This window comes from Berghia stephanieae, chromosome 11 (assembly GCF_034508935.2).
Source record: "Berghia stephanieae isolate SIO BIC M18660-M18661 chromosome 11, UCSD_Bste_1.3, whole genome shotgun sequence".
NCBI lineage: Eukaryota > Metazoa > Mollusca > Gastropoda > Nudibranchia > Aeolidiidae > Berghia > Berghia stephanieae.
In genome coordinates, this window is record NC_088370.1 from 19934541 (window position 1) to 19954704 (window position 20164).

A 20164-nucleotide genomic window follows, 5' to 3' on the forward strand; every position below is an offset into this window, starting at 1 on the left:
GCATTCTTTAGGCTGAGAGAATAGGATTCAATAGTCGTAGCGTCACTTCCTTCCTAATGACGCATGGTAACTTCGTAACACTGGCTCTAAACTATCGGAACAATGGCGGCCGCCCTTATGAAATATTTCTCCGACGAGCATAAAGGGTATCCAGAGGGAAAAAAAACACATAAATTTGATCATGTTTTGACTTTTACACATTCTGATCACAAGGCATATGAAAAGTTCTAGCCAGCATGAAAACTATAAAGTAATGATTTTCTTTGTTTAGAACCAAGATGGCTGCCGTTGCCGGGCGCGTGACATCAGACTATTGAATTGTATTAGAACGACGATGTCATTCTATTACGTGTAACTGGGTTTGACAAAAAGTTTGCAGATAAAACAAAAATTATCATAAGACAGTATTCAAAGCAGTATAGATAGATACCTAAATATCATGTTTTGTGAATAAACAGATTTCTGTAATCCAATGGCAGGCAATATGAATTGTCATTTCTTGACAATACAAATCATAGTATTATTATTGTTATTATTATTATTATTATTATTATTATTATTATTATTATTATTATTATTATTATTATTATTATTATTATTATTATTATTATTATTATTATTATTATCATTATTATTATTATTATTATTATCATTATTGGTGGCTCTGAAGGGACTAATTTTCCCACATTCCAACATTTAAAAAAGTAGTCCATCAGAGACATTAGGCCCGTGGAGCCGGAGTTTATCCCGGTTTCTATAGCGTGAAACGGACAATATCAATTGCTTGCTACCCTTTGGATAGGACGCTAGTGCCGGTCTATCGCAAAGTACTTTCCGTCAGATCTAACGCACCCAGCTTCCCAATCACTGCTGGATGGACAGAGGAGTAAGATATAAAAAAAAAATATCGACTGCACCCGGGATCCATTTCGGTCCCTTTGATTGTGAAGCGAGTCCCCTACTAACTGAGCTATCGCGACCCCCAATCCAACATGAAACATTTCTTATAACCTTACGCCTTATGTTGAAGTCAAAATAATAGTAGTAGTAAGCAAAATCAATTATAAGAACTTTCATCTGACAAGGAGAAGAAAATGAATGGGAAAGCATTTACTTACTTTGTGCTTGAGTTCGCACGTGGAGATAATAAACGAACAGGTATTGTGTAAACAAATAAATCAACTACCTTTACAGCAACCACGCTGCTTTATACCTTTAAAAAAAAAAGAAAAAGAAGTAAAACAAAATAGATGCAGAACTCTTTTTTTTTCATATTGTCAATATATCTTGAAGATTTTTACTCAGTAGATTAATGAAAATGACGCCGAGCTTGTCAAAACAATGAATAAACCCAAAACTTTATTCGGAACTTTTTAGATTGTTTGCGCTTGGTTAGGAAGCTCACAAATTGCCATCCGGAAGTATAACGGACCAACACACAAAACTATGTGTAACCTTAAGCGTTTATAGTCTGGTTAATACAAAGTTTCAAAGTTTCAAAGTTTATTCAATTTTAGGCTTTCGCAAATAAATCAACAATTTGATGCGTTGGCATACATGAAAGTGGAAAAAAAAAGGTAAATGGAACCAAAAAATAAACTGATACACCACACAAAAATACAACAATCGTAATACCATCAATGCGTACAATAATAATAATAATAATAATAAGAAGAAGAAGAAGAAGAAGAAGAAGAAGAAGAAGAAGAAGAAGAAGAAGAAGAAGAAGAAGAAGAAGAAGAAGAAGAAGAAGAGAAGAAGAAGAAGAAGAAGAAGAAGAAGAAGAAGAAGAAGAAGAAGAAGAAGAAGAAGAAGAAGAAGAAGAGAAGAAGAAGAAGAAGAAGAAGAAGAAGAAGAAGAAGAAGAAGAAGAAGAAGAAGAAGAAGAAGAAGAAGAAGAAGAAGAGAAGAAGAAGAAGAAGAAGAAGAAGAAGAAGAAGAAGAAGAAAAGAAGAAGAAGAAGAAGAAGAAGAAGAAGAAGAAAAGAAGAAGAAGAAGAAGAAGAAGAAGAAAGAAGAAGAAGAAGAAGAAGAAGAGAAGAAAGAAGAAGAGAAGAGAAGAAAAGAAGAAGAAAAAGAACAAGAAAAGAAAGAAGAAGAACAAGAAGAAGAAGAAGAAGAAGAAGAACAGAACGAAGAAGAAGAAGAAGAAGAAGAAGAAGAAGAAGAAGAAGAAGAAGAAGAAGAAGAAGAAGAAGAAGAAGAGAAGAAGAAGAAGAAGAAGAAGAAGAAGAAGAACAAGAAGAACAAGAGAAGAAGAAGGAGAACAAGAAGAACAAGAACAAGAAGAATATCAATAATAATAACAATAATAATATTACCATCATCACTACACCCTAATCATCACTGTTACCACCACCACCATTACCATTATCACCACCACTATCACCATCACTTTTACATTTCAAATCAGTTTTTCTCATTAAAACAAAAAAAAAAAAAATAAATAAATAAATAAATAAAAAAAATAATAATAAATAAATAAAAAATAAAAGATAAAAATAAAATATTGATACCCATCACAACAGACCTCCTCACTACCACGAAAATTCCCGTAGTACTACGGCTAAATCCCGAGCTGGATATAATAAAGGTTTTTAATTAAATGTCATTTCTTGAAAACGAAGTTCTGGTGCCAGAGCTATCACATAGAGTTAAAAATATTTTTCCCCACGCATTATAAGGGGAAACTGGTGATTTTTAAGGGTAGTTAAAATGTCTACGATGTTATTTTCCCTTAAAACTACTTATTACATTTTCCTATTTCAAGTAGGCAGGTCTGCTATGATAAGTATCAGTTCCACAGTCAAAATAACTTTGATTTTAATCAATAATCCATACAATTTGATGACAACAGACATGAAAGTGAGAAAAAAAGGTAAATGAAACCAAAGCATAAAATGATACCATAAATAATCATAAAAATACAACATTGTAATACCACCCATACTTACAATAATAATTATTATTATTATTATTATTATTATTATTATTATTATTATTATTATTATTATTATTATTATTATTATTATTATATTATTATTATTATCATTATTATTATTATTATTATTATTATTATTATTATTATTATATTATTATTATTATTATCATTGTAAAAATAACAGAAGCGCCACAGCAATAATATCTAGTATTGTATTTGTAAATGAGGACCACGCTTATATCCCATTCGTTGACAATTAAGAAGATAGGAATTATATCATGGTAATTCTGTTTTGGATAATAAAGTTATTGACTTTTAGTAATACTAGGTGCTCCAAAATGCTTTGGTCTGGGTGATCTTTATCTTCGGGGAAATTCCAACATAATAATAGCCCACCACTTATTTAACATATTTCTATCGATGATTAAAGTTCTAGAGGAATGGGATTTGCGAACATTGCCTAGAAGTTACAGACATATTAGTTTAACGTATTGTTTGGTAGAATTACAGAATTAATTCCCAAAGACAAATAATTGACTCTTTTAGAATATCACAAACATTTAAGTAATTTTCTATACTGATATAGTCTAGAGCAAAACAAGCTTGCGTACTTCAATTATTCCATGTCAAGGGTTGGCTTCTTTGTTTTTAAGAATTTTACGGCGTTTGTGACGCATTGAAAGAACAGAAAATGTATAAGGTAGTCTAAAAGTATATCTTTTCTCAAAGGCACCTGTGGATAAATAAGGCAAAGGTAAATGGTGCGGATAGGGCACCAAGAGCACCCCTCGGTGTACTTAGATTGAAATCGCTTAGAAGTCAAAGACACAAGCAAAGGGTCCTAACAAGTGAAATACAACACTTCTTTTACAAATCATATCAAATAGAAGAACCAAGAAAAAAAAAGTATTACAATTCATTATTGAGAGATTATTTTACAATGGAAGACATAAAAATTAATAATAAACATATACTGCTAAAACTAATACTATACACCTGACTGTTTCCCCGTAGCCAATTACTCCGACCAGCTGGGTGGGGTTCCTACCTCCCAGTGGGCAGGGAGGTACTTGCTGTGTCTTCTATCCCCTTTTATCTGTTTTTCAATTGCTTTCTGTCTTTGTCTTGGAATGAGATTGCTTGGTTTTGTCCTGACTTTGGTCGGAGTCCTTGGCTGGGAGGGAAACAGTCGAATGTATAGTTATAGTTTTGGGAGATGATATTTTTTTCCTTGTAAATCATCTCTCTGTTATGCATTATTATTATGTTTAGTTTACATATTATATTATATGATTTGTAAACATTTGAGTGTATTCCTCTTAGTTGGGACCTGTGCTTGTGTCTGGATGAGACTTTTAGTGATCTCAAACTAAGTACTTTGCTAGAGTGCTTTTGGAATCTACACCTGTTTATTTGAACCAATTCCCCTTTGTCTTCCCTTTTCTTGGATGCTTTATTGTAATTTTAGAACTTTTTACTATCCCATTTTCTTCCTTTCTACTGGCGCTGATATGACCTTAATGTGTTGCAAGCGCCGTAAAACCCTTAAAAAACAAACAAAACAAAAACTCCGACAAGTGTCAGGATCTAATTCCGAGACAGGGATAACAGGTCATTCGGACAACATATAAGGGGACAAAAACACAGCAAGGGATATCCTGTCCATTATTCTTATAGCATGATTGGTGATGGCCAATGTATTGATATTTTATTTTGAATCACATCATGAGAGGCTTCTCACAATTGAAAGTCTTGTTTGGATATCAATGTGCACGTCTATAGATAGTATGCAGATGACATCACTCAGGCCTTTGTTATTGTTTTTGCCATCCGCGTTTGTGAGTTGTTCTCACTAAACTGTATTAACCAGACTATAAAAGTTGATGGTTACACAGAGTTTGTGTGTTGGTCCGTTATACTTCCGGATGGCAATGTTGTGAACTCCTTGGCCAAGCGCATTCTATTTATATTTTAGGACTAAAGGCGCTCGCACGTTGGGACTCATTTACCCTTCTTTTATTTATTTTGCCAAAAACATGTCTATTGTTTCTTTAAAGGTATCATAAGACATATTCCTAGTTTAGTGAGAATTACTCATAAACGCGAATGGAAAAAACAATAACAAAGACCCGAGTGACATCATCTTCGTTCTATCTATAACAGTCTACAGACAGAACGAAGTGACATCACTCAGGTCTTTGTTATGAGTAATTCTCACTAAACTGTATTAACCAGACTATAAACGTTTAGATATGAAGTGAGTAGAAAAGTGCCAGAAGACAATAGAGAATAAAAAAATTTTTTTTATCGCGGCGGTGGTGGGGTTTGAACCTGCGACCTTATTGGTACGACAACTCCGCCTGGCAGGTGAGAGCGTGGCTCTACCGTGTGAGCTATCCACGAACACAAAAAATATTCGTTTCAAACTCAAAGTCATTTCTAGATCCCTCTCTCACCCACTTCTTGAGACCGCCGATTCGTTCACCACCATCGCGAAGTAATTTTGACCAGCAGTTAAGCTTAATAGCCAATATTCTCATCACAAACATATAACATAGAAACGATTGAGACATTGAGTATGCTCCGGTGTATGGGGTGAATTTTTAATTCAGAAAAGTGAGTGGAGCAGGCACTTATGTTGGTAACAAGAAGATATGAAGTGAGTAGAAAAGTGCCAGAAGACAATAGAGAATAAAAAATTTTTATTCTCTATTGTCTTCTGGCACTTTTCTACTCACTTCATATCTTCTTGTTACCAACATAAGTGCCTGCTCCACTCACTTTTCTGAATTAAAAATTCACCCCATACACCGGAGCATACTCAATGTCTCAATCGTTTCTATGTTATATGTTTGTGATGAGAATATTGGCTATTAAGCTTAACTGCTGGTCAAAATTACTTCGCGATGGTGGTGAACGAATCGGCGGTCTCAAGAAGTGGGTGAGAGAGGGATCTAGAAATGATTTTGAGTTTGAAACGAATATATTTTTGTGTTCGTGGATAGCTCACACGGTAGAGCCACGCTCTCACCTGCCAGGCGGAGTTGTCGTACCAATAAGGTCGCAGGTTCAAACCCCACCACCGCCGCGAAAAAAAAAAAATTTTTATTCTCTATTGTCTTCTGGCACTTTTCTACTCACTTCATATCTTCTTGTTACCAACATAAGTGCCTGCTCCACTCACTTTTCTGGACTATAAACGTTTAAGATTACACATAGTTTTGTGTGTTGGTTCGTTATATTTCCGGATGGCAATGTTGTGAGCTTTTTATCCAATCGCATACTATCTATAGATACCTATATAACCACGCCCCCTCGGACAGTCGCCATAATGTAAACATTGACTGCTGCCAATATCGGGCCCCATTCTCTCGGTGTTGTTTCCAGCTTCCCGACACTGGCGAAAACCAGATGGAAATATCTATAGATAGTTGACGTCACTCAGGTCTTTGTTATTGTATTTTTGCCATCCACGTTCACGAGTAATTCTCACTTAACTGTATTAACCAGACTATAAACGTTCATGGTTACACACAGTTTTGTGTGTTGGTCCGTTATATTTCCGGATGGCAATGTTATGAGCTTCTTAGCCAAGCGCATACTATCTATAGAAAAAGACTTTAAGTACACCCAGTATTATATAATAATTTTTGTGATTCGAAAGGGAAAAAAATCACATTTACGTTTGATGAAAATATCAAGATACCTTTTACTGTGTAGATTCAATACAGACATTACTTTTCAGCCTGCCTACATTTGTCATGTTGATGCTTTTATCTAAAGACGATGTTAATGATGTAAGTTCAAATACGTTTATCAAACACTAACGATTTATACACCCTTCCAATTTTATTTTTTAAAGATCCCAACATACACACACACACTATCTCTCTCACACACACAAATACACGCACATATATATATATATATATATATATATATATATATATATATATATATATATATATATACAAACACACACACACATATGTATGTGTGTGTTTGTGTGTGAGAGAGAGATAGCGTGTGTGTGTGTGTGTGTGTGTGTGTGTTGGAACGATAAAAAAAAAGATTAGATAAATTCACTCACGTAGTTTTAAGCCGAAACGAACCTACAAGTACCAACCAATACTCATATATATATATATATATATATATATATATATATATATATATATATATATAGGGAGAGAGAGAAAGAAAGAAAGAAAGACAGGGGGAGAGAGAGAGAGAGAGATAGAGAGAGAGAGAGAGAGAGAGAGAGAGAGAGAGAGAGAGAGAGAGAGAGAGAGAGAGAGAGAGAGAGAGAGAGAGAGCTACCTGACAAAGTCCTGATTTTTAGCGAATGAGTAGAATTGAACTATTCCTACCCAAATCCACGTATATTATGACGTTGTGGAATACATTTTACATGTAGTCAAGTACTTTTCTTTATAGGGAATGAGATTAGCGGAAGAGTAGCGTCCCTTGATTGGACGCCACCCATAGTCTGTGACGTCACCGGCGGAAAAGTTATTAGAGAGAGAACGTCATGTTGGTTGTGCACATGCGTCTCTCGTCCTCGCGAGACGTTCTCTCTCTAATAATTTTTCCGCCGGTGACGTCACAGACTATGGGTGACGTCCAATCAAGTGACGCTACTCTTTCGCTAATATCATTCCCGAGTGACGCAAGATGGATAAGATATACTTTATACTTTATTGATCTTGAATGGAACTTAACATTATGATAATTTCAATTCAGGATCAATAAAGTATAAAGTATATCTTATCCATCTTGCGTCAATTAAAAAAGTACTTGGCTACACGTAAAATGTATTCCACAACGCCACTCTGGTACATTGTCTCAATGAAATAATATATAACAATAAATTACAATGGAGTGGAAACTTTAATTTAATAAACGAAGACGTTTCGGGGTTCCCCTGCATTATTTCCCATTGTTATTTATTTCTTCGAGCTTCAACCAGCAATATTTTTAAAAATTTTAATTTAAAAAATTGAGCTTTATATAGCGCAATATCGACTAAATGTGCTCAATGCGCTTTACAGGGGGTCCCTGGCCAACAGCGACATTTAACATTTAGGACGGGACATGACGCCTGTTAGGCGATGTAACAATTTTGTTTTCGGACAGAGACAACGCTGTAAACGACCAGGTACTCATTTTACACCTGAGTACGGTGAGAGAATGTGAGTAAAGAGTTTTTTCCAAGGACTCAACTATGCGCCGAGCGCGAGGCTCGAACCCAGGACCTTCCGATCCGAAAGCGAGTGTCATACCACTCGACCACAAAGCACGCGAGTCATTGGAAAACTGGCTAAACTATACTCACTGGAAACCCCCATGTTATATGAACCAGCTACAAGCTGTGGATAGTATGCGCTTGGCTAAGAAGCTCATAACATTCCATCCGGAAGTATAACGGACCAACACACAAAACTGTGTGTATCCGTGAACGTTTATAGTCGGGTTAATACAGTTCAGTGAGCATTACTCATAAACGCGGATGGCAAAAAACAATAACAAAGACCTGAGTGACGTCATCTTCGAACTATCTATACTCTAGCACAGGTTATCTCGACCAATAACTAGTATTTGAACTCTCTCCACTGTAATCCCGCGGGATGAGCAACAATGCCTATAGATAGAACGAAGATGACGTCACTCAAGCATATGTTATTGTATTTTGCCATCGGCGTTTGTGAATGATTATCACTAAACTGTATTAACCAGACTATAAACGTTCATGGTTACTCATAGTTTTGTGTGTTGGTCCGTTACACTTCGGGATGGTAATGTTATGAACTTCTTTGCCAAGCGCATACTATCTATAAAGCGCTATTACATTTTCCCCAGAAGAGACAATGCGTGAGAGAAATGAAGAGGGAAAAAAAGTTTTAGACAAGGACTTAAACTTAACTTAGCGCCACTCAGAGCTAGACAACTCAAAGCAAAAACCTACGGACCCGAAGGCAGCAGCTTCTAACGGTGCTCACACTACTATGTGCGGCTATGTGGTCTTGTGGTATGACACTCGCTTTCGGATCGGAAGGTCCTGGGCTCGAGCCTCGCGCTCGGCGCATAGTTGATTCCTTTGGAAAAGGCTCTTTACTCACATTCTCTTACCGTACTCGGGTGTAAAATAAGTCCTGGCCGTTAACTGCGTTGTCTCTGTCCGAAAAAAATTGTAATATCGCCTAACAGGCGTCATGTCCCGTCTTAAATGTTAAATGTTGCTGTTGACCAGGGACCCATTGTAAATCGCTTTGAGCACATTTAGTGGATATTGCGCTATATAAAGCTCAATTTAAAAAAAAAAGATTAATGTTATAACGATCGACCCAATCAGCCAATTATTTAGCGCACTCGTGCACGTCGCAAACCCGCCCGGAAGCTTCGTCATAACACACCGTTCAACTAGATGCTATGCGGTTTCGGGTTCGTTCCCACATCGGGTACATGTTGGACAGATCGAAAGTCCCCACTGATGAAGCGATTTTGCCGTTAGGCAGGTTCTCGACCGAAGCCGATTCGCTACCACACAGTGTCTCCTCTTACTTGTGGAGAAATCTGGCAACTTCTAACCTATTTTCGAGGAGTGTATGTTCCTGCCCCCTCGAGGGATTGAATTCGTCCAAACCGACTTCCATCTCGTATATGACCGCAGTCAGGGAATCTGCGAACAAGGGTGCCAGGACAGATTTAGGCTAGAAACGGGGGTCCGAAGGCCACAGTCAAACCACAAGACCAAAAAGACGTAAAAGGCAAAATATTACTTTCTTCAATTTCTTACCTGAGCTCAAGGGTGAAGTGGCCACGCTATGGAACGTCCCGGGGTCACGTGACAGTTTCTTGAGGTCATCTGTGAGCTTTTTGATCATGTCAGCCTTGACCTTGATCTCCGTCTCCATCTTGCGAACCTTGTCTTTCAGTTCGATGTTCTCCACGGCTGCCCCGTCTGCCACTATCTCTGGTACGATTACGGTCGCCCCTGGCGACTGATTGTTGGTAGTGGTGGTGTTTTCATTGTCAATCGCTGCATCTGATGGTAGTGTAGAATAAGTCAGATTGCTATAAGATCACCTTATAGGGAATGAGATTAGCGGAAGAGTAGCGTCCCTTGATTGGACGTCACCGGCGGAAAAGTTATAAGAGAGAGAATGTCATGTTGGTTGTGCGCATGCGTCTCTCGTCCTCGCTTCTGGTGAAAGCGGCATGAGACACTTCACCGAGAGCGAGGACGAGAGAGACGCATGAGCAAAACCAATTTGACGTTCTCTCTGTAAGGTGACGTCCAATCAAGGGACGCTACTCTTCCGCTAATCTCATTCCCTATTAAAGTCGGAAAAAGTGTGAGCGGGTAATTGTATCAATAATGATGAATCTAAGCCATTTAATATAATATGTGTACCTTACCTACAAAATATGGGACTATGTGGCCGTGTGGTTAAGGCGTTGCACTGTCACTCGAACAGCCCCGGTTTCGAACCTCGTTTCGGGCACGTTCGGGTTTCTGTTTTATTTTTAGTGAGTAAGATTATTAACCCCCAATTTGATCACTTAGGGCATAATGGGTGAGTCTTGTTGACATCAACAAGAAATGAAGTTAGTATGAAAATACCAGAAGATAGCAGAGAAAGAACCTTACTGGTACAACTGCGCCTGGTCGTGGAGATCGTGATTCTACTGTATGAGTTATCCACGCCCCCCCCCCCCCCCCCCCCACCAACAAAGTCGCTTCAAATTCTGGTCTATCTCGAGCCACTTCCCCCCGACTTCTTGAGGTCACGGGTTCAACACACACAAACGCCGCGTGTTGTCATCAGATGTTTGTTTGATGGACGACCTATAGATAGAATGCGCTTGGCCAAGGAGTTCACAACATTGCCATCCGGAAGTATAACGGACCAACACACAAACTCTGTGTAACCATGAACTTTTATAGTCTGGTTAATACAGTTTAGTGAGTGTCACAAGGTGCGTTCGCAACTCGCAATGGATGCGAAGGCCGCTTATGACCTTAAAGTGTGGAGAGGTAGACGTGGACGTTACAATCACCAACAGAACACCGTATCTGACAAGAGAGCCATTATTATTTATTTAAAGTAAAAGAAAGGGGAACAGCTCATAGTTATTGAGCAAAACAGAATAACATTGCATATATTGACAGGAAAAATCAAAAATACATACAAGTAAAAAATAGGCATGCAATATAAAATTCATGTAAGTTTTAACCAAAATAAACTATACTTCACCCAGGTTGCAACCGTTTAATTAATTCCCACTAAAAATGAAATTATTAATTACATATAGGGTCAAAATAAACTGTTCATATTCCGAAAGGAGAATAAAATTAATTAACAAAATTGTTCACACAGGGTGCGGTGTTCCAGCCTGTTCAAATCCAAAATTGTTCCAAAATAAAACACATAGATCGAGTGTTACTTCCTCATCTTTACAAACGTCACATTGTATTTTGTTCATATTTATCAAAAACAGGTATCGGGTGCTGTCACAAATTATATTGTTCATATTTTTCAAAAACGGGTATCGGGTGCTGTCACAAATTATATTGTTCATATTTCTCAAAAATTATATTGTTCAAAAGGGTTCAAAACACATTTGCCGGGCGCTATGTCCTAGCCCCGTCAAAATTACAAAGTTCAAAGATGCAAACGCATTTACCGGGCGCTATGTCCTAGCCCCGTCAAAATTACAAAGTTCAAAGATGCAAACGCATTTACCGGGCGCTATGTCCTAGCCCCGTCAGCTCTTCACTATATTAGAAGATAGATATAGATATATTAGTAAAAATGAAATTAACATAGACACAATGATAGCGTAAGTGATCAATTAGTATTTACTTAAAAATAATTCATTTAACTGAGGTCACGTTCTCAATTTCAACACAATTAAACTCAATGAATTAATTATTCACTAAAACAATAAAACTGTATATTATTTTAAACTTTAAGATAAGTGAAATAATTTTACGATATTAATCACTTAATCACTTGATGATTACTCAGCACATCAAAACAATATTATAAATTTTATATATTCTCACCGAGCACAAATTACAAAAACACAATATCGCTTAGAGCCCATAACCGGGTACGATATACAAAATACTGGCCATATTAGGCCCACTTCGGCTACAATACAGCCTAAAACACAATGCTGGCCAACACACAGGCCCAACACATATCGCCTGAGAGCCCATATTCGGTGCGACATAAAATACTGGCCACTTTGGGCCCTTTTCACTGTGGCTTCAACATAGCCAAACAGAATTCCAGCCAACACACAGGCTGTACAGGTCTTCCTTCTTCGACCTCAAATCGTAGACTGCCAGTTGAACATCGGCCCAAGCCGAAACATAGGACAGGGTATCTAACGGTATCTCGGTTGATGCATAAGATTGATGAGGGTGTTTTAACACTGATGGAACATGATAACCCTCCGTTCTTTCATTGCCTTCATAGTCTACACCACCCACGGCGAAAACAAGGGAGTCCCTATTCCAACACCCATCCTACACTCATAAATCATTTAATTATATGGGTTTGATTCTACCCGAGACCTTGGTGGGTAGGACAACTATCTCCCTTTGTTACCTAGAAGGCATTTCTTTACATCACTCCCCACTGGAGGACAAAAATCCCAAATTTTTGATCAAAACTAAGAAATGCCTGACCACTAAGGCAGCCGAGACAAAAAGTCTGGACCATGATTGTCCGAACCTTTCACAGACATCAACCGAAAACGATACTGGTGGAGCAACAGTGACCATCTCATCAGACGACCATTTTCTGACTTGGCTTTGTTGAGATACAACAAAGGAGCGTGGTCAGTCTCCACATGAATTCTCTGCCCATAAGATAGCTGTTCAAACTTCTGACAGCCCACACAAGAGCTAAACACTCTTTTTCAACAACTGAATACCGTTGTTCTCTCGGTAACAGTTTCCTACTGAGGTAAACAACTGGGTATTTACCATCATCATGTTCTTGCATAAGAACAGCACCAACGCCTGTGTCACTGGCATCTGTCGATACGATAAATGGTTTATCGAAATTCGGGAGCCGAAGAACTGGAGCCTGAGTGAGGACATTCTTGATATACTCGAATGCTCGGTCTTGAGGCTCTCCCCATTGAATTCGATTTGGCATCCCTTTCCTTGTGGCATCGGTCAGTGGACTGACTATCGCTGAGAAATTTGGAACATACCTCCGGTAAAATCCGGCTAATCCCAAAAAACTCCTCATCTGTTTCTTGTTTTCCGGTGGTCTAGCACCTTTGATAGCTTCCACTTTATCTATGGTCGGCTGCAATGTTCCACTTCCAATGCGATGCCCGAGGAACTCGACATCACTAAAACCAACTTGACATTTTGATGGTTTAGCTGTTAATTTAGCATCTCGTAGTCTTTGAAGAACTGACTCGATAGCATGAAGATGCTCTCGCCATGTCTCCGTATGAATGATAATGTCATCAATATAGTTCTTTACATGTGGTAGGTCACCAACCACTTTCCTCATCATACGAGAAAATGCTGCAGGGGCGCACTGCAGTCCAAAAGGAAGAACGGTAAATTGCATCAATCCTAACTCGGTGGCAAATGCAGTCTTCTCTTTAGACTGTTCTGACAAGGGCAATTGCCAATATCCTTTTGTCAAGTCAAATTTTGACACGTAATTACATGCGGTACCTATCTCTTGGAAGAGATCATCTAATCTTGGCATTGGTTCAGCATCAAACACTGAAATATTGTTCAGTGCTCTGAAGTCCACGCAATATCTATTGGTGCCGTCTTTCTTTTTCACCACCACAGATGGTGAACAGTAGGGGCTGTTGGAGGGTTCCACAATGCCAGCCTTAATCATCTCTTGCACTTCCGCCTTGAGAGTGCTTCTCATTGCTTGAGGCACAGGATATGGTTTCTTCCGAATTGGACAATTCGAAGATACCTTGATGTCATATGTATATTTATCCGTTCGTCCTGGGACATCTGTCAAGACATCCTTGAATGATGACAATAAATGTTGTAATTCATTTCTTTTCTCCCTGTCTAATTCTTCACATACGACCACGTGGTCTATAAATTCTGTTTGTTGAAGGGATGGCATTTCTAAATTCTTGAGAGTCCGCATGACATCTTCGCCATCGTCATCTTCATCGTCAATAACAGCTGCCACGGCACATTGAAGAATTCCACTTCCGTTTATGTCCGCGGTGCTCCGGTCATAGTACCGTTTCAATAAATTTGCGTGGTACGTTTTCTTTGAAGTACCAGTCTGTATTACATAATTATTATGTCCAACTACACGTTGAACTTCAAATGGACTTGCCATTTCAATTCAAGTTTGTTGTGCTTTGTCGGGAGCAACAACAACACTTTGTCACCTTCTTTGAAGTTGCGCATCTTGGCCTTTCTATCAAAATATGCCTTATGCCTTTTTGAGGCCCTCTTTAAATTTTCATGGGCCATATGGATAGTAGTCTCAAGTTTTTCTTTTAGGTCTACAACATATTGGTATGTTGTCTTTACCTCTTCGTCCTCAATAGACTCCGTCCACAACTCTCTGAGAATTGTCATCGGGCCTCGTACTGGGCGACCGAACAACAATTCAAAAGGGGAGAAGCCCAAGGACTCCTGTGGTGCTTCACGGTAGGCAAACAGGGCCGCATTGAGATATCGATCCCAATCTGACGGTCTCTCTGTAGCCAATCTCTTAAGCATCCCTTTGAGAGTGCCATTAAACTTCTCCACCAGCCCATTACACTGAGGGTGATATGGACTTGTGGTAAGTTGTTTCACAGACAGTAGTCTACAGACTTCTTTCATCAAATCTGAGGTGAACTGTGTACCTCTGTCACTTAATATCTCTTTTGGTATCCCCGTCCTACTGAAAATGTCGACGAGGCCTTCCGCAACTGTCGCGGTTTCTATGTTTTTCAAGGCTACAGCTTCCGGGTACCGTGTGCAGTAATCTACCACAGTAAGCATGTAGCGATTCCCTCTATTTGATGCAGGAATAATTGGTCCTACCAAATCTACCGCTACTCGACTGAATGGTTCGTCTATCAGCGGAACTTCAGTCAGAGGCACTTTTGGGGTCATTCCTTTTGCCGTTGACCTTTGACATTGGTCACACGATCTACAGAAGCGAGTGACGTCATCCCAAATGTTGGGCCAGTAGAAATTGCTGAGAATGCGCTCAGTCGTTTTCTTGGCAGCGAGATGTCCAGAGAGTATGGACTCATGAGCTAAACGCATCACTGTCTCTCGCAAATCTTTTGGGACCATGACTTGTCTAATCACGTCACCGTGCTCAATCTTTGGTGATTGAAAATATCGTACTAGAACCCCTCTATCATATTCAAACCAACTTTTATTATTGGCACCAGTCTTTTTCACTTCTTTCGTAACTGCTGCCTCTCTCGCACATTTCAATGTCTCGTCTTTGGTCTGTTTTTCTTTCAAAACAGCCTTACTAACACCTGTTTCTACTGAGGGGGCAGTGATCAATGGTTTCATTCTCTTCTCTTTTTGTGCCCTCGTCTGTACTGCTTGAGCTGAGTGCTCACAATCATTTCTCATGAGATTCTCGTGGACTGAATCAGAGTGATCGTCATATTTTATTGGCGTTCCTGGGCATTTGACTCCTGGTATATTTCCCAAAATGACGTCATACAAAGGTGAGGCCATTTCTAGAGCCGTCACTCTTCCCTTGTAATATGGACAATCAAGCCACGCTTCAGTTAGTGGGGCACTCACAGTCTTCCCATCAGCTAGACTGACCTTCACTCTCTTTTCTTGTTCTTTCTTTTCTCTACTCACAAGGCCTTTTCTAATCACAACACAACTACTGCCGCTGTCTCTCAACACTTTAACTCTTTGTCCATTTATCCAACCAATGGCGACCGGCATACCTGTCGTCTCTATCGCGTGTCCCGAACATGCTGCGGACACCGTAATTAATTGTCAAAATTCTTTATTTCCATCGGCGCTTGACGTTGTGAGTTAGTGTTGTTCATGACACCATTGTTAGCAACATGATGTTGTGCATTGTTACAACATGGCAGCGGTTCTGGAGTATTCATAGCCGCTACTCCAAAAGACTTCTTATCAGTATTCTCCATCCTTTTTCTTTCCCAGCACTGCTCAGTGGAGTGGTACCTACGACCACAGTATCCACATTTCGTGTCTCTCTGTATTGCAGAGATTTGTGGTCTGCTCTTACAATCCCTCTTCAAATGTCCAACTTTAAAACAGTTGTGGCATCTAATTACTGAAGTAGGTGGTTTCATGACAGGTTTGTGACCATCTTGCTGTTTGCTTGGAACCTTGTCATTCTGATATGACACAGTTCTTGAGAAAGCGCCGGCAGTCCCGTGCGCTTCGACATATTTCTCTACAGTGTCGACTACTTCCATAGATGTATTTGGTTTTCTTTCCTTCAGGAAAACCACCAGCTCCTTGTTACAAACATTTACGAGCTGTTCTTTAACAATCAAGTCCAAGATGTCCTCAGGCTTTGTTCTATCCTTGCCGGACATAGTTATCCACTTTTCCAGATATGTGGATATACGGGTTCGAAACTGACCCATCCTTTCTCCTATTTCTGGTCTACTTTTACGGAAACGCTCTAAGAAGCCGTCTTCCGTTAAATTGTAGCGTTTCAATAACGCGCACTTTACATTATCATACTGGGTAGCGTCTACCTCGTCCAAGCGAGTGTACACGTCCAACGCATTGCCTCTAAGCAACGCCGACAAATGAATCGCCCAATCCTCTTCTCTCCATCGATTTACGGTTGCATATCTTTCAAACCTGAGTAGATAGCTATCTATCTGATCTTTCGATTCATCAAAATATGGCAGGCGAGGACTTTTAGCCCCACAACTGCCAGTCGAGGGTTCACTGTCCGTGGAGGAAGGGGTTCGAACCGGGACCACTGAATTTTCAATTTTTAGGCGCTCTAGTTCCAGCTGCCTTTCAACAAGAAGAGCTTGTTGTTTCGTTTGTTCTGCGACTGCATCACGCTCTTTCTCTTTCTCACACCTCTCTCTCTCCTTTTCCTCCCTGTCCCGTTCCAACTTTCCTTCCACCCACACTCTCAGTTCGTCGCCATGTAAACCCAACTTTTCCCCACATTTTAACAACCGTTCCACATCCATAATGACAAAATATTTATCGCAACGTACTTTAAAAAAATCGATAGATTGAATAATATAAAAAGAGAAGGATCAGCTAAATGCAGATAAAAATCTACCCAATATACCTATTGTCAAACAAACAATAGCGAAATCAGTAATAACAGCTGACGCTTCGTCAGTTCAAAAAGTTAAAACATCAAGCGATGACCACTACATTATACCAAAACAACATTATCTAGACTTTAATCAAATTAAAGTATTAAGACCCATCACACTGGCCTTTCATAGTTCGTGGTTCACTCGCTTTATGAACAAAACAATAAGTAGCGATACGCCGCGCGTACCCTACAACATCAGTGTAACCTTGTTACGCCTGAACAATTACGTGATATCATTTCACTAACCCAAACTATAGCTTTACATTACAGACAGTACATAGTCGTTAAATGATGAGAAGTAGCGCCTGAAATTAGATCTGACAGCCCAACCCCCTGATATGCATCAGTACAGGAAGCGACTCTAAATCCCCACAACAATAAGAGGCATTGACTTCTCAGAAACGAAGGTGTCTGTTGATGTAAAACGTCAGACCACCAAACCACACAATAAGAAATCCTGCTCGCAGCGCCAATTCATGTCACAAGGTGCGTTCGCAACTCGCAATGGATGCGAAGGCCGCTTATGACCTTAAAGTGTGGAGAAGTAGACGTGGACGTTACAATCACCAACAGAACACCGTATCTGACAAGAGAGCCATTATTATTTATTTAAAGTAAAAGAAAGGGGAACAGCTCATAGTTATTGAGCAAAACAGAATAACATTGCATATATTGACAGGAAAAATCAAAAATACATACAAGTAAAAAATAGGCATGCAATATAAAATTCATGTAAGTTTTAACCAAAATAAACTATACTTCACCCAGGTTGCAACCGTTTAATTAATTCCCACTAAAAATGAAATTATTAATTACATATAGGGTCAAAATAAACTGTTCATATTCCGAAAGGAGAATAAAATTAATTAACAAAATTGTTCACACAGGGTGCGGTGTTCCAGCCTGTTCAAATCCAAAATTGTTCCAAAATAAAACACATAGATCGAGTGTTACTTCCTCATCTTTACAAACGTCACATTGTATTTTGTTCATATTTATCAAAAACAGGTATCGGGTGCTGTCACAAATTATATTGTTCATATTTTTCAAAAACGGGTATCGGGTGCTGTCACAAATTATATTGTTCATATTTCTCAAAAATTATATTGTTCAAAAGGGTTCAAAACACATTTGCCGGGCGCTATGTCCTAGCCCCGTCAAAATTACAAAGTTCAAAGATGCAAACGCATTTACCGGGCGCTATGTCCTAGCCCCGTCAGCTCTTCACTATATTAGAAGATAGATATAGATATATTAGTAAAAATGAAATTAACATAGACACAATGATAGCGTAAGTGATCAATTAGTATTTACTTAAAAATAATTCATTTAACTGAGGTCACGTTCTCAATTTCAACACAATTAAACTCAATGAATTAATTATTCACTAAAACAATAAAACTGTATATTATTTTAAACTTTAAGATAAGTGAAATAATTTTACGATATTAATCACTTAATCACTTGATGATTACTCAGCACATCAAAACAATATTATAAATTTTATATATTCTCACCGAGCACAAATTACAAAAAACAATATCGCTTAGAGCCCATAACCGGGTACGATATACAAAATACTGGCCATATTAGGCCCACTTCGGCTACAATACAGCCTAAAACACAATGCTGGCCAACACACAGGCCCAACACATATCGCCTGAGAGCCCATATTCGGGTGCGACATAAAATACTGGCCACTTTGGGCCCTTTTCACTGTGGCTTCAACATAGCCAAACAGAATTCCAGCCAACACACAGGCTGTACAGGTCTTCCTTCTTCGACCTCAAATCGTAGACTGCCAGTTGAACATCGGCCCAAGCCGAAACATAGGACAGGGTATCTAACGGTATCTCGGTTGATGCATAAGATTGATGAGGGTGTTTTAACACTGATGGAACATGATAACCCTCCGTTCTTTCATTGCCTTCATAGTCTACACCACCCACGGCGAAAACAAGGGAGTCCCTATTCCAACACCCATCCTACACTCATAAATCATTTAATTATATGGGTTTGTTTCTACCCGAGACCTTGGTGGGTAGGACAACTATCTCCCTTTGTTACCTAGAAGGCATTTCTTTACAGTGAGAACAACTCACAAACGCGGATGGCAAAAACAATAACAAAGGTCTGAGTGACGTCATCTGCATACTATCTATATCCCGAATCGAATGGCGAGCGACGGCGTCCATCGTGAATTTTTGTTGTCTTTAATGCTCTGAAGATCCTTTAATTTTGAAACCCCCTACTCAAGAACAAACCATCATCTTTACTCTTTCTCCCCCTCCACCATCTGACTTTGGAACTCCCTACGCCCTACCAACCACCTGTAAACAAGCCATTTCGACTGATGACTTCAAAATATCGCTCCCTGTTTCCCTCTAAAACCCCTGTGGTGTTTCATTCATCCTGTTTTGTTGATAAAGGGGAAACCCGAAACGTTCATTTGATCTGTTTTGTAATTAAATTGAAGCTTACATTCAATTTCACATTATCATTTATCTCTAAAACCCCTGTTACTGAAAAGACGACCATATAATCTTCAAACTGAAGCTTTGGCCTAAAACGAAGAAGAAGAAGAAGAAGAAGAAGAAGAAGAAGAAGAAGAAGAAGAAGAAGAAGAAGAAGAAGAAGAAGAAGAAGAAGAAGAAGAAGAAGATGAAGAAGAAGAAGAAGAAGAAGAAGAAGAAGAAGAAGAAGAAGAAGAAGAAGAAGAAGAAGAAGAAGAAGAAGAAGAAGAAGAAGAAGAAGAAGAAGAAAAGACAACTGTTAAAAATAAGAAGAAAAACAACACTAAGCTCACCTTTCTGTTTTTGAATACTCTCTTCGCATTGCTCTTCAGCCTCGTCCGCCCTCTGCCTCGCCTTGATGACCTCCATCTGGGCGTGGTCCAGTTGC

General features: G+C 39.0%; 1 protein-coding gene across 2 annotated transcripts in view; it reads right to left on the bottom strand.

Moving 5' to 3' along the window:
- LOC144957132 (uncharacterized) overlaps positions 1 to 20164 on the bottom strand; it is a 219567-nt gene that overhangs the window by 107546 nt on the left and 91857 nt on the right. For both annotated transcript variants that reach the window (XM_078888153.1, XM_078888152.1), the window contains exons 9-10: positions 20070 to 20164; positions 9736 to 9984 (exon numbers count right to left, since the gene is read on the bottom strand). The exon at positions 20070 to 20164 is cut by the window's right edge and continues 113 nt beyond it. In XM_078888153.1, the coding sequence (XP_078744279.1) occupies positions 9736 to 9984; positions 20070 to 20164 (344 nt within the window). The remainder of the gene's footprint in view (positions 1 to 9735; positions 9985 to 20069) is intronic.